The 14,276-nt window shown below is 42.8% G+C and overlaps 1 protein-coding gene across 2 annotated transcripts in view; it reads right to left on the bottom strand.

Annotated features, from left to right (window-relative positions):
* Window positions 1-2,890: 2,890 nt before the first annotated feature.
* LOC123765724 (protein D2) overlaps window positions 2,891-14,276 on the bottom strand; it is a 54,364-nt gene continuing 42,978 nt past the window's right edge. For both annotated transcript variants that reach the window (XM_045754430.2, XM_069337200.1), the window contains exons 5-6: window positions 11,632-11,680; window positions 2,891-4,253 (exon numbers count right to left, since the gene is read on the bottom strand). In XM_045754430.2, the coding sequence (XP_045610386.1) occupies window positions 4,060-4,253; window positions 11,632-11,680 (243 nt within the window). In that variant the 3' untranslated portion in view covers window positions 2,891-4,059. The remainder of the gene's footprint in view (window positions 4,254-11,631; window positions 11,681-14,276) is intronic.

The raw sequence follows: 14,276 nt of genomic DNA, 5'->3' as shown, positions 1-14,276 counted from the left end.
GATACGTCCACCAAGTATCGCCAAACGTTTTGCCCAAAGAGCAAATCGTATCCAGCACACCGTGACACCTGCTACAGCCACCGTAACCAGCAAACTGCTCATCCTTTGCCTGCCTGTCGCTGATTGGCTGGTGTCCCGTCGCACCTGCCCTCCGCCGCCACCACAAGTCGACGTCTGGGCTGCAGTGCGGCAGTATCGTCAGAATATCTCAGTGCTCCAAGCAGTTGACATCTCTCGCTGGTAGACTAAGCCTTGGCTTTCGTGTACTAAGGGAGGTGGCAGCTCGAAGCCAGCATTCCAGCACCACTAATATTTTATTTTGCTATCACTGTAACTTGTCTTAACGTAACTTTTCATTTGCCAGTGATTATTCATATTATTTTGTTTGTTGACTTATCTTGCGTATTTTTATGTGATTAACTTTATTCATGTCTTGTTTTTCTAGAGTAATTAAAATTTCATTGTTTATATACTTGTGTGTCTTCCCATTACCTTACCACAGACAAAAGGACCAACTTTTCTCTTTTTTTTTTGATTATGTGACGAGGCTCTGCCCCTAGCTTTTGAAACAGCCGAACACCAACGCTTTACCGTCACAATATATATATATAATATTATATATATATATATATATATATATATATATATATATATATATATATATATATATATATATATATACATATATATATATATATATATATATATATATATATATATATATAATATATATATATATATTCAGTTGCATATTGTCAATTGCAATATTCAGTTGCATATTGTCCTGGGGACCATTCAGGCTTGTTTGCATATATATATATATATATATATATATATATATATATATATAACTGCTATTTAGCTGTTATAGTATCAGAGAAGAGCTTGACTGATAAAGCTTGAGTACAATGTTCAGATATCAGTGAACACAATGCTGTTCAAGTTGATCACAGCACTAGGCCAGCAGCCACAGCACTCTGCTATTGTTTGGTCCATTGAAGAACCTTGACACGACTTATGTTCCTTTACAAAATAAACTTGTGGAAAATTATTCATTTACAGGATTTAGTAACAATGAGTCTGATAGCAGCATTGTGGTGAGAATTACGATGTACTCACTTAGTTGTACTCACCTAGTTGTGCTTGCGGGGGTTGAACTCTGGCTCTTTGGTCCCGCCTCTCAACCGTCAATCAACAGGTGTACAGGTTCCTGAGCCTATTGGGCTCTATCATATCTACACTTAGACAGATATACTTAGATATACTACACTTAGACTCCATACTGTGTATGGAGTCAGCCTCCACCACATCACTTCCTAATGCATTCCATTTGTCAACCACTCTGACACTAAAAAAGTTCTTTCTAATATCTCTCTGGCTCATTTGGGCACTCAGTTTCCACCTGTGTCTACTAGTGCGTGTGCCCCTTGTGTTAAATAGCCTGTCTTTATCTACCCTGTTGATTCCCTTGAGAATATTGAATGTGGTGATAGTATCGATGGGAGATGTGCATAGTATCGTGGGAAAAGCAATGTTGGTGAGGGAGACAGCGTTGATAGTGTGTGGCCGCAATATTGTTTGGACACCGTATCTGCTTAGTGGTACAGTTATGGTGAACAAAACATGCAAATACTTATATATAGCGTGTGAATATAGTGTAGTACCAAAAAACAGTATGCTTTGAGGAGGAATCTTCGCAGTGAGATAACATCGTCAGTCTACAGGTGGGGGGCAGCCGCTATATCGTTTGGACTCGCCATACCAGCTTAGTGGTTCGTTATGGTGAACACAAATGTAGATACAGTACTTATATATAATGTCTGTATAGTGTAATAACAGCAAAAATATTCATTTATTGTTTAATGAACATATTAATTGAATCACTAATATGCACACCATACTTTTGCATATAGTGATGGTTCACACATTTTATTATATAAATATATCACATTATATGCTACTGAATAATATTACTGAAAAAAAAATGAAAAAATTATTGAAATAATTAGGTAATAATATCTCTTGTGGCAACTCCCACCTGACTGTTCTGGTGTAGTAGACCAGTCCCCGGATGTATCTCTTTCAGCGCCTGTAGCTTGCCAGACTTCCTCGCCTTATCAATGTTAAAATATGTCTCCAATTTTTTTATTATTATTTGTGATTAAGAATTGCATTTTAATGATCTTAAAAGGAAAAAAATGTAAGATTTTTTTCTTGTGCACACTAGTGTTGTCTGCTATTAATAGCTGTGATGCCCGGGGGTTACATAAACATCTGGGGATCAATGCATACTTGTATGATATCAAGTTTATTTCCCACCAATTTCAACAATTGTTAAAACAAGCAAAACAGCCCCTAAGAGTGGTAGTTTCAGGATAGGGCACCTCATTGCTATGAACTCCTATTTTTTAAAATGGCGAGTCCTCCACTGCAAAGATTCATCCATGCCAGTGTAAAGTGACCCTTCCCCACATACTGTCATCCATGGCCAACTAGCACAGGATAGCTACAAGCATGACCCTTCCAGTGAGTGGATCCAGCAACCCTCCTGGTGTCCCAGTTGAGATTTCTAGCAACCTTTAGTCAGCTTCTACCAGGCAGCCAATTTGGAATTGATGATGTTACCAGTTCTCAAACCACCACCCATATTCCCCAACATGGCCAGCTAGGAACTAACAGTACTAGATCCCCTACCATGCCACCAAGTCTGTTACTGTCTCTGGAGCAGGTCGTGAAGATACAGTATAGGATCATCCGAGATCACTGGCAAGACAAATATTAGATCAAATTATTATCAAAAGAAAGCATCAAGCGGGGAAGTGTGTGCAATTAAGTCAGTTAAATATGACCAAAATATTTTGTATACAATTGAATAATAATTCAAGGCAAAAACGTTATCAATTTTATTAATCCAAGAATTTAATTTACAGGTATCAGAGTAATCAAAAGAGTAACACAGTACCAGTAAAGCTGAATTAAAATAAAAGATGCATCTCAAAAATCAGTAATGTACAACCTAAACAATCCTATGCATGACATACAAAGTACAACTATGATTAATAGTTCTTGGTTAATACAAAGTTTCCCCTCTTAACGTATTAATTGCCCAACTGGCTCTATGGCAGTGTTTACCAACAAGTTGCATGCCGATCCATTAAATAGGCATGAGCACGTTTACCGTTACATGGCAACACAGTAACAAAAAGCACGACTTTCAGATAATGAAAAATAACCTTCCCACAAGAACAGATTCATTACTACACTTGTTATGTTGTAAGAGGAACCAGGTGTACATGCTATGTACAAGTCTGTCCATAATTATTGTTGCCAAGTAGTATGCATCGACACATTGGGTCAATGCAACTTTACCTAGAGCCTGCTCAAAATGGGATAAGAGCTTACATTAGTCAACTACAGAATTGGGTAGTGATGAGATTCTTACATTTCATTAGCAATGTTCAGCCCCATCCTGCATTACTTCAGTAATCAGAACTGCACTCATTTTAGCACACTTTGTAATTCTGCTCAATAAACACACATTTAAGCTATAACCCAATGTATCTTCATAAATAAAGCTATTTTTGTCATCATTATCAAAATGACAATGATGATTTGCTATGAAGACTTGCTTTAAACAACTACTGTATCAAACATCCTCAAAACAAAAATTATTATTTAAACCAAGATTCAATATTTGTTCCTCTAACTAAATTTATACTAGCAAAAATCAACGTAAAACCATGAAATCTACTACTATGACCCAACTACAGTATTGGACCAATATATAACCAGAAAACATTTTATGGTGCAAGTTAAAAATGGATGGCATTACATTAAACAAAAAATACAACATACACTAAACCAAAATATTTGTAATAAATCCATACTCTAGGCAAAGGAAGAGTGTATCAGGGTAAGTATAATGTTAAACAGTGCATTCATAATTATAAGTTTTATCACAATGAAGCTCCTAAGTGAGTGCCATTTTCAGTAACCATGTGCTAGACCTCATGCCCTGGTGTCTGTAATTGGACAGCAATACCAGTACATTGGTGTTTCTCAATACTGAGTAGAAAACATGTTGACAGCAATTGGTCCACAGAGAGCGTGTTGTTTGGCATATTCATCGAGATCAAACTTGCCCCGCTTGGTGATGGATTCAACCGTGGCATTTGTGTTTTCAGTTTCTTGATAGAGGTAAAACAGGTACCTGTGGACGCCAGTACCATTTGGAGGTGTGGGCGGAGCATAATCTGAGAGAGTAAATATTAACTTTTTAACTACATTACTGTGTTATGCTTATCCAAATAGAAGTATAATTTCACAATGCTAAAATTAGTTTTGCTTAATTTTAATACATTATGGCAGAAACACAAAGTAATAACTACAATGTGAAATTGTCAAAATCTGTAGATATATTAAAACAAACATTTAGCTCTTTACACACAAGATAATGCAAACGAAATCGTTTCACAATCATGAAGGTTTTACAAATATATAACTTCTCATCAGGAGAGATAAGCACCCATTTTGTCACAATGATACATCACGAATGGAAAAACTGTTGTGTAGCAAGTTAGTATCCTAGAATGTTGCCATTGAAAGAACCACCAGTTCTTACAATGATGGAAACCACCTTTACACACTGGGGAAAGGAGGGTGTCAGCGAGCCACTAGGGCTCACCCAGAAATTCATTACATTCAACGTTGGTTTTCTGGGGAGCCTCTTGTGGCTCCTTGAAGTTATCTACCCATGGAAAAGGTATAAAATGGGAATTACCAGGGAGGAGGAAGCACTGCACGTATTAAAGCGAAGAAGAGACAACTGGTGGTGACAAACGAACAAAGGCCACAGAGGTCGTGTTGAAAAAAAAGGTCTTGTTTCTTACACAAATAAGAAGCAGGATAAACAGAGGCCACAGAAGACAAAACTAAGTAACAACACCCTCAGGAAACAGGAGAGAAGACACTAGAGATGCAGAAAGGTGTAATGACTGGTATATAAAGTCTAGTTTGTGTTGTTATTAATATAAATGTTTCTCCCAATTAAAATACCACTCCATGAGGACAGAGAGGACTGAGACTTCACACACTGCAGGTAAATGGTATCAACATTTTGTTTTAAAGTAACATATCTATACTGCAAGTAAGGAAGTAAATGACGGGTTTCATGAGTTAATACAATACAGCTTTCAAGCTCGTGCCCTTACACGGCAGTTTGAGGATCCCGCAAACTTTAGTTTCTGGAAAGCCCTTGCAAGCCTTATCCGCTTATGTGATTACCTACCATTATTACCCTTTATTCTTGTAATTTACTAGTCACTGAACATAGGAGTCATTTTAAAGTAATTATAAGACTTCACTGGTGTTATCTCCTGGTTCACTTTGCAGTATTTGGTGGATGTGTTACAACTTTATTTTAACAAGATGTAAGTTTTGCAGTATTAATTCTGGCACAATTATTTTTGTTTTGGGGATGTTGACGAGTCGTAGTGCACTATTATAATTTATTTACACATGTGAAGGAGTCATGTACTGCGGGATAATGTGCTCACTTACAGGACAACAAAATTCTGTGTCTCAAAATGGCAGACATGTAGGCCTATTCGAGAATCTTGGCGGGAGCTGTGACGCTACTCTCACATGCCCAACACCCAGTCAGTGGCGTTGCTCCTGGGCTTCCTTGCCTCGCTTTGGGGCATCCGTCATCTGCAATTACCCAAGTGTAGTTACAGGGTAAGAGCTACACTCGTGGTATCCTGTCTTTCCAGTACTTTGTTGTATAACGATTTGAAACTACTGACAGTTTTGACCTCCACCACCACCTCGCCTCACTTGTCCCATCTATTACTGTTTGCGAAAGTTAATTTTTTTTATATTTCTTTAGTAGCTTTGTCAAGTTAGTTTATATCTATGACCTCTTGTTCTTTATGTTCCAGGTCTCAGGAATTCCCCGTATGCATTTTATCGATACCCGTTACTATTTTATATGTAGTGATCATATCGCCTCTTTTTCTTCCATCTTCTAGTTTTGGCATATTTAATATCTCTAACCTCTCCTTGCAGCTCTTGTCTTTCAGTTCTGGGAGCTATTTAGTTGCATGTCTTTACACCTTTTCCAGTTTGTTGATGTGCTTCTTAAGATATGGGCACCATAAAACTGCTGCATATTCCAGCTTTAGTCTATCGAAAGTCGTGAACAATTTCTTCAGTATTTCACCATCCTTGTATTTAAAAGCATTTAGAAAGTGTAGCATATGCTCTTCACACAACATTCTTTATGTGGTCCTCAGGTGATAGTTTTCTATCTTTTTTTTTTTTTTTGAGATATATACAAGAGTTGTTACATTCTTGTACAGCCACTAGTACGCGTAGCGTTTCGGGCAGGTCCCTGGAATATGATCCCCTGCCGCAAAGAATCGTTTTTTCATCCAAGTACACATTTCACTGTTGCGTTAAACAGAGGCTACAGTTAAGGAATTGCGCCCAGTAAATCCTCCCCGGCCAGGATACGAACCCATGACATGGCGCTTGCGGAACGACAGGCGAGTGTCTTACCACTACAACACGGGGACTGTTATCTAGAACTACCCTTAGATCCCTTTCTTTATCAGAATTCTTTAAAGATTTCTCACATAATTTATAGGTTGTGTGGGGTCTATGTTCTCCTATTCCACATTCCATAACATGGCATTTACTCACATTAAATTCCATTTGCAAAGTGAGGCTCTATACACTTATTTTGTCCAGGTCTTCTTGAAGAGCATGACAATCATCTAAGTTTCTTATATTCCCTATTAACTCAACATTATCAGCAAACACGTTCATATAATTCTGAATTCCATCTGGTATATCATTTATGTAGACAATGCACATTACCGGTGCAAGAACTGAACCCTGTGGTAATCCACTTGTGACATTTCTCCAGTCCGATACATTGTCTCTGAACACTGCCCTCATTTTTTTGTCAAACTTTTTCATCCATGTTAGAAGCCTACGTGTCACTCTTCCAATATGTTTCAGTTTCCAGAACAACCTCTTATGTGAAACTATCGAAAGCCTTTTTTAGGTCCAGGTAGATGCAGTCAATCCAACCACCTCTTTCCTGTTAAATCAATGTAGCTCGAATGAAACTGAGTAAATTTGTTACACAGGCTCTTTCAGATCAAAAACTATACTGTCTGTCAAATCATTTTACTCCAGGTGTTCTACCCATTAGTTTTAATTATTTTTTCCGATATTTTTACTATTACACTTGTCAATGATACAGGTCCGTAATTGAGGGGGTCTTCCCTGCTGCCACTTTTGTAGATTGGAACTATGTTAGCCTTTTCCACACATCTGATAAGACTCATGTAAACAGGGATGCCTGAAAAATCAATTGAATTGGAATGCTAAGCTCAGGTGCACATTCTCTCAGAGCCCATGGTGAAACTACATCCGGGCCAACTGCTTTGTTCTCACTTAACTCCTTGAGCATTTTTCCACTTCTTCTCTAGACACTTCTATGCTGTTCTCTGGAATTCTTATTGTGTCTGGTTCTCTGAAGTGGTGGCCTACACCTGTTTATGCTATCTCCCCATTTACTGAGGCTGTTATCTGGTGTAGTCCCACACCTGTTCCTGTTTATCCTGTCATCCACATCTGCAGAGGCTGTGCCTGTTAAATGATGCCCACGCCCGTTCCTCAACCAGCTCTGGCCACGCCCGTTCCTCAACCAGCTCTGGCCACGCCCGTTCCTCAACCAGCTCTGGCCACGCCCGTCCCTCAACCAGCTCTGGCCACGCCCGTCCCTCAACCAGCTCTGGCCACGCCCGTTCCTCAACCAGCTCTGGCCACGCCCGTTCCTCAACCAGCTCTGGCCACGCCCGTTCCTCAACCAGCTCTGGCCACGCCCGTTCCTCAACCAGCTCTGGCCACGCCCGTTCCTCAACCAGCTCTGGCCACGCCCGTTCCTCAACCAGCTCTGGTCACGCCTGTTCTTCAACCAGCTCTGGCCACGCCAGTTCCTCAACCAGCTCTGGCCACGCCCGTTCCTCAACCAGCTCTGGCCACGCCTGTTCCTCAACCAGCTCTGGCCACGCCCGTTCCTCAACCAGCTCTGGCCACGCCTGTTCCTCAACCAGCTCTGGCCACGCCTGTTGAGCTGTCTGCTAACAACTGTGAAGCTGTCGTCCACTGTAGCATCTCAGCTGTCTCTAGGCTACTACTGATGCCCATGGTTGTTGCTGTTTCTACATGTCTGCTGTCTGGCCACAACTGTTGAAGCGGTCGGCCCGCACCAGTCGATGGTGTCCCCATGTGTGTTGTGTACTGTGTTCAGCTTTTTTAGAAATGCCTTACACCTACTATGCTCTACCTCAGTTGATGTGCCTGGGCATGTATTCAGCCACCACTCCACAATCCCAGCTTAGTGGGGAGGGCCCTCATCTGGCTGCCCTGCCGCCCTCAGTGGCTGGCCGGTCATCTCGTCCTCCACTACAGGTTGCCAGAGCCGTGGCAACATCTTTGTCAACATGAGCTCACAGCACTGCTGTTCAGCTTGTGACCACATTATCTCTTAATAATGTCAAAATATATATATAACTGGTATTATTTAGCCATGACAGTATTACAGAAGAGCTTGAGTGTGATAATGACTGTGTACAATGTTCAAATATCAGTGAATCAATGCTGTTCACGATATTCACAGCGCTAGCCACAGCACAACAGCATTATTTCGTCCATCTAGAAATCTTCAAATGACTCCTTATGTTACTTTACAAAATAAACTTGTGGTCAATTATTAACTTACAGGATTTAGTGACCAGGATTGTGATAATAGCAGGATTGTGGTGATAATTAGCCCTGTGCGTAGTATTGTGGGATGAGGAAGTTTGGTGAGGGAGCGAGGGAGGAAATCCAGGTAGCGTCACTATGTGCGACAGCCACTCTTGTTTTGCTCACCATACTTGCTTAATGGTTCGCTATGGTGAACACACATGCACATGGGAATATACAATGTGTGTAAATAGTGTAATAACAGCAACAGGAGTATGTTGGGAGGAGCCATTTTGGTGAGGGAGATGGCATCATACTCGTACCATTGTCTGCTGGCTGCTGTGCAATTTCTCATGCATTGTATAGTGGCCACTATGCTGTTTGGACCCAATACCAGCTTACTTGCATAGTTATGGTGAATAAAACATGTAGATACATATACATAACGTGTGTAAATAGTGTAATAAAAACAATAAGAGTATGGTGGGAGGAGCAATGTTGGTGAGTAAGGTGTAAGGATTAAGCTAGGTGTTGGAGGAGTGAGGGAGAGCTGGCTGGGTGTGGCAGCTCTCACTCCCAGAGTTCTGAGTGTGTTGATGGAGAATGTATATAGTGTGTGATAGTGTATAGTGTGTAAATATGTTGTAAATGTACATAAATGAACATGAAACATTGGATATATGAGCAATATATGTGAACACATTTGAGACACACACAACACAGTGTCTTCGGACAGTACGGATGTTCTACTGCCATAATATTGTATGTGTGTTCATTATACATAGGATTGGCAAGAAAAAACAAAACAAATGTATTTGGAAATGTATGCCACAAATAAACAAAAAAATATTTGTGGCAACTCGCACATGTTGAAACTGGCGGGCGACTAGCTTCAGGAGTCTACGCCATGGGCGACCACCAAATCGTAAATCACATGCCATTTTCCGGATCCCATTGCAGCCAAAGTAATTACAATTACTACAATTTCAATTTTTTTTTCACATATTTGATCAGCAAGGGTATTTAACATTTCAAAAACAAAATTTTTTTCCAGAGAAATTATTTCCTGCAAACAGGGGGGGGGGGGAGAAGGTGCCTCTCCCGCTTCCCACTGACGTTTTCCTCGATCTCATTAGACTCTGTGTTGACTAACTCTCTCTCTTTCAACGGTAAATATTACACTCAAACTTTCGGTGTCACTATGGGTTTCCCTCTCTCCCCTGTTCTTGCTAATTTCTACAGGGAATACTTCGAAACTGCTCTTCTTCCTTCTATTGATACTCGTCCCTCTCTCTGGCTTCGCTATGTTGATGACATTTTTGCTTTATGGCCTCATGACCTTAATATTTTCCAGCCTTTCCTCGCCTCTCTTAACAATCTGGCTCCTTCTATCCATTTCAAAGTTGAGTGGGAATCTAATTCCCTCCTTCCTTTTCTTGATGTTCATGTTCACAGCTCTGTGTCTGGGTTCTCTTTCTCTGTCTATCGTAAACCCATGCATAGTGTCATGTACATTCACTTCTTTTCCTACCATCCTCCTCCTGTTAAGAAAAGTGTCCTCGTCTCTCTCTTCCTCCGCGCTCTACGCAACAGCGACCCTCAGTTTCTTGATTCTGAAATTGCCTTTATCTACAAATCATTCTCTCGCCTTGGTTATCCTTTGCATTTCATCAACTATGCCTACTCTCAAGCTAAACGAAATTTCTTTCATCCAAAACCTGCTTCCAACACTAGAAGCACTGTACTATGCCTTTCCTTCATATCTGAACTCAAAACTTTTACCAATATCTTTCGTCCTCTTGACATTAAACTCGCCTTTCGACAAACTAACACACTTCGTAGCAATCTAGTTCACACTGCTCCTCCTGCTTCTAATGCTGTTGGTGTCTACTCTATTTCCTGTTCATCTTGTCCTCTCCAATACTTTGGCGAAACTGGCCGTACACTGAATGACAGACTTAAAGAACACAAGATAAGTGTCAAGTCTGCAGACACTAACAATGCTCTCTTCTGCCATGTGAGGGATTCTAATCATCTCATTGATTGGTCTTCCTCCAAAATAATCTTTCCTGCCTCTACTCTTCACAAACGCCGTCTTGTAGAATCGGCTCTGATACACAATGTACCCAACATGAACTTGAGTCCTGGCTTTGTTGCTGTGGACTCTTCCCTTTCACAGTATATACTCAAATGCTCTAATCTTTCTAACAAACGTGACTTAACATAAGCTTACCCCTTCCATTTATCTTTCTTCTCTTTCCTTTTCTTTCTCTCTTCTCCCCTTTTTCTGTTCATTGTCTTCTCCTAGGCTCCCTTGTTATCCTCTTCTTATACCTATTACTATCTCCTCATTCAGTGGTTATAATAGGAGCTGCCTCGTATGGGCCAATAGGCCTTCTGCAGTTCTCATTATTACTACTATTCCCTACACCTTACTTTGCTCCTCAGCTCTCTCTTGCCTATTTATTGCCTGTCTCTACCTCCTCTTCACAATCGACTTGAGAATGGTCCAGGACGGACCGAAACGTCGTCGTCCCTTCAACTTCTAGTGTGTGGTCTGGTCAACATACTTCAGCCACGTTATTGTGACTCATCTCCTGCCGTATGTGGAAGGCAAGCAGAAGTGTTTAATGTAAATTACATTATTTCTTATGGGAAAATTTGATTCGGTATGTGAATATTCAGTTTACAATCCATCTCTTGGAACCAATTAAATTCGCAAACCGAGGTTCCACTGTAGCTTTTAATCAATTTCAGATTGTTGGAATGCCAAATAGTGAGTGGCAGCCTCGAGTGTTACAGTTAAACAATTAACAGGTTAGTAGTATGGTGAGATCATTCCTGCTTGAGGACTACAGTGTACCAACTTACCCGTCACAGTGTGTCCAGTTGTTAGCACCCTGTTCACCAGATCACTTCCCTGATAAATAAAAGGAATATGGCTGTTAATAATTTTTGCTGCTAGTCATTATTGTCAAGATTAAAAAACAATGATTAGACTTTCAAGACGAAAATACACTGGCAACGGATTTAGAAACTAACTAAATTTAATGGTATGGAAAGTTTCCACCAAAATTATAGCATGTCTGAGTAACATAGTCTATGAAAGCACATGGACCAGGCATGGCTATTTATAGAACAGGTCAATCTCTCTCAAGACAGAGTGCCAAGTCAGCATATTTTGACCATTTTGTGAACCCCATCCCAGGAAGGCCTCCATAATGAAATCATATATGTAATTACATCTAATAGCTATAAGCATATCATGGTAATGCTCCAAAATAAATGCATATACTCAATGAATAATTGTTTAACCAAATACATTTCACTGACGATTGTATAAATAATTATCAAAAAACCAGCGTTGAATGTAATGAAATGCCATTTTCTGGGTGAGTCCCGGAGGCTCCCCGGAGCTATCCCAGGCTGATATGCTAATGTCAGACTTTGGCATCAGTCATGTGTATGGAGTTCTTAGGCCTACCAGGGACCACGGCCAGAACCGGGCCCCCTCAGAGAGGCAAGGGGAGCAATGGCCTATAGAAGCCCCCGTGTGGTTGGAAGCATTCTATGTCTGCCATCGACCGGAACAGGCACCCAGAAAGGTAAGCGCCTCAAAACAAACCCCTATTCTGGTTAAAATTGCTACCAAAAACCGAACTAGTGGATAGAACTCCCCAACCGAAAACAAGCAAACTATTGTGACGTCACACACCGCCGCGCCGCTGTCTGCGCAGCTCCCCCCTCCCCGGGAGGGGGAAGGGGGAGCCCCAGACCCCCCGCGCCGGCTACCCACACCTCAGTTCTTGAGGCTGGATGTCAAAGACGCGAAAAACCGCCGACCGGAGGGAGGGAGGGATGCCGGGGAGACTCCGGGACTCACCCAGAAAATGGCGTTTCATTACATTCAACGCTGGTTTTCTGGGGGGAGCCCCGTCGGCTCCCTGGAGCTAACTACCCACAGACAGAAAAAAGAGGGACTTACCCGGGAGGCATTCGTCGCTCACTCCTCAACTCGAAGCCGAGACAACTGGCTGCAACCGCCGTCCCAAAGCAACACAGGCCCGACGAGGCCCAGGGACATTCACAAGGTAACGAGCAGCCAGGACCCTGTTCGACCGCCAAAATCCCCGTGCCCGAATATCAGACCAAGACATATTCCCAAAGACGGCAGCAAGAGCCGCGAACTTACGAACGTCATGGGCACGGGGATAGACCGCAGGCTGGCTGGACTTAATAACCCTGCGGATGACCTGAGAGACCCGAACCCGCGAACAGGGAAGAAGGGAAACCGGATCAACCCACAGCGCATCCCCGGACACAGAAGCTGTGGCGCGCAAATAACGGTGAAGCGCCGCAACCGGACACAAAACATGATGCACCCCCGGCCTGACCAACCAAGTATCAACCACCCATGGACCCCTCCGGAACGCAGCAGTCTCATTCTTCGCCAGAAAAGAAGGAGACGGCTGCAAACGAACAAAACGATCACCACGACCAAAAGAGCAGAAACCCCTGCGCCGGAGGAGAGCATGAAGCTCCCCAACTCGACCCCCAGAGGCTAAAGCCAACAAGAAAAGTGCCTTGGAAAAACAATCCTGGACCGAAGGGGCCACAACGAAACGAGGAGATGAAAGGAAAGCGAGCACTCTGTCCAAAGACCAGGACGGCTCAGGCGACGCATGAACAGGCCAAAGGTGAAACAATGCACGAGACAGCTTGCGAAACGGCGCAGACGTAACATCAATACCGAAAGCAAGCTGAAGCGGCTCCGCCAGCGCCGCACGATACGAAGCGACAGTGTTAGGCATAAGATGACGGTCCTGAAACAACCAAGAGAGGAAGGACAAGACCATCCGAACAGACAAGGAACTAACACGACGAAGACGCAAAATGAAACGGAAGGACCGCCAGGAAACTTCATACTGCCGCCGAGAAGAAGCCCTCAGGTGGGACACCAACAAGGAGGCCACCTGATCACCATAGAGATGATGATAGACTCGAGTCAAAAAAACCATACGCGAAAACTCAAGGAGAAGACCGAACCAGCCACGTGACGTACCGGCCCGATCTGCTGAAAGAGGCGAAGCCGCGGGAAAACCCTCGGGTTCGGACACCGAGCAACCAGCGCCTGAAACCAAGGCTGGGCCGGCCACCAAGGGGCCAGAAGGACAACTCTCCCCTGGTAAGTCTCTAAGCGAGTCAGGACCTGGAGCAACAGCCAAACCGGGGGAAAGAGGTACAGGAACCCCCACCTCGACCAGTCTAGCCGAAAGGCATCGACCCCGACGGCCTCGCGATCGGGGAAGGGCGCCGCATAAACGGGAAGACGCCGCGACCACGCCGACGCGAAGAGGTCCACTTCGGGGTGCCCGAATGTCTGGCAAAGCCAACGGAAGGACTCGTCGTCGACCGTCCACTCCGTGGAGAGGGGAACGAAGCGAGACAGGGCGTCGGCCAAGACGTTGGACACGCTCCGTACGTGAACCGCCAGGAGAGCCAAACCCCGAGAACTC

Source organism: Procambarus clarkii, chromosome 37, assembly GCF_040958095.1.
Source record: "Procambarus clarkii isolate CNS0578487 chromosome 37, FALCON_Pclarkii_2.0, whole genome shotgun sequence".
Taxonomy (NCBI): Eukaryota; Metazoa; Arthropoda; class Malacostraca; order Decapoda; family Cambaridae; genus Procambarus; species Procambarus clarkii.
Note: the sequence above shows the minus strand (reverse complement) of the source record. Positions and strands in the feature narration are given on the sequence as shown.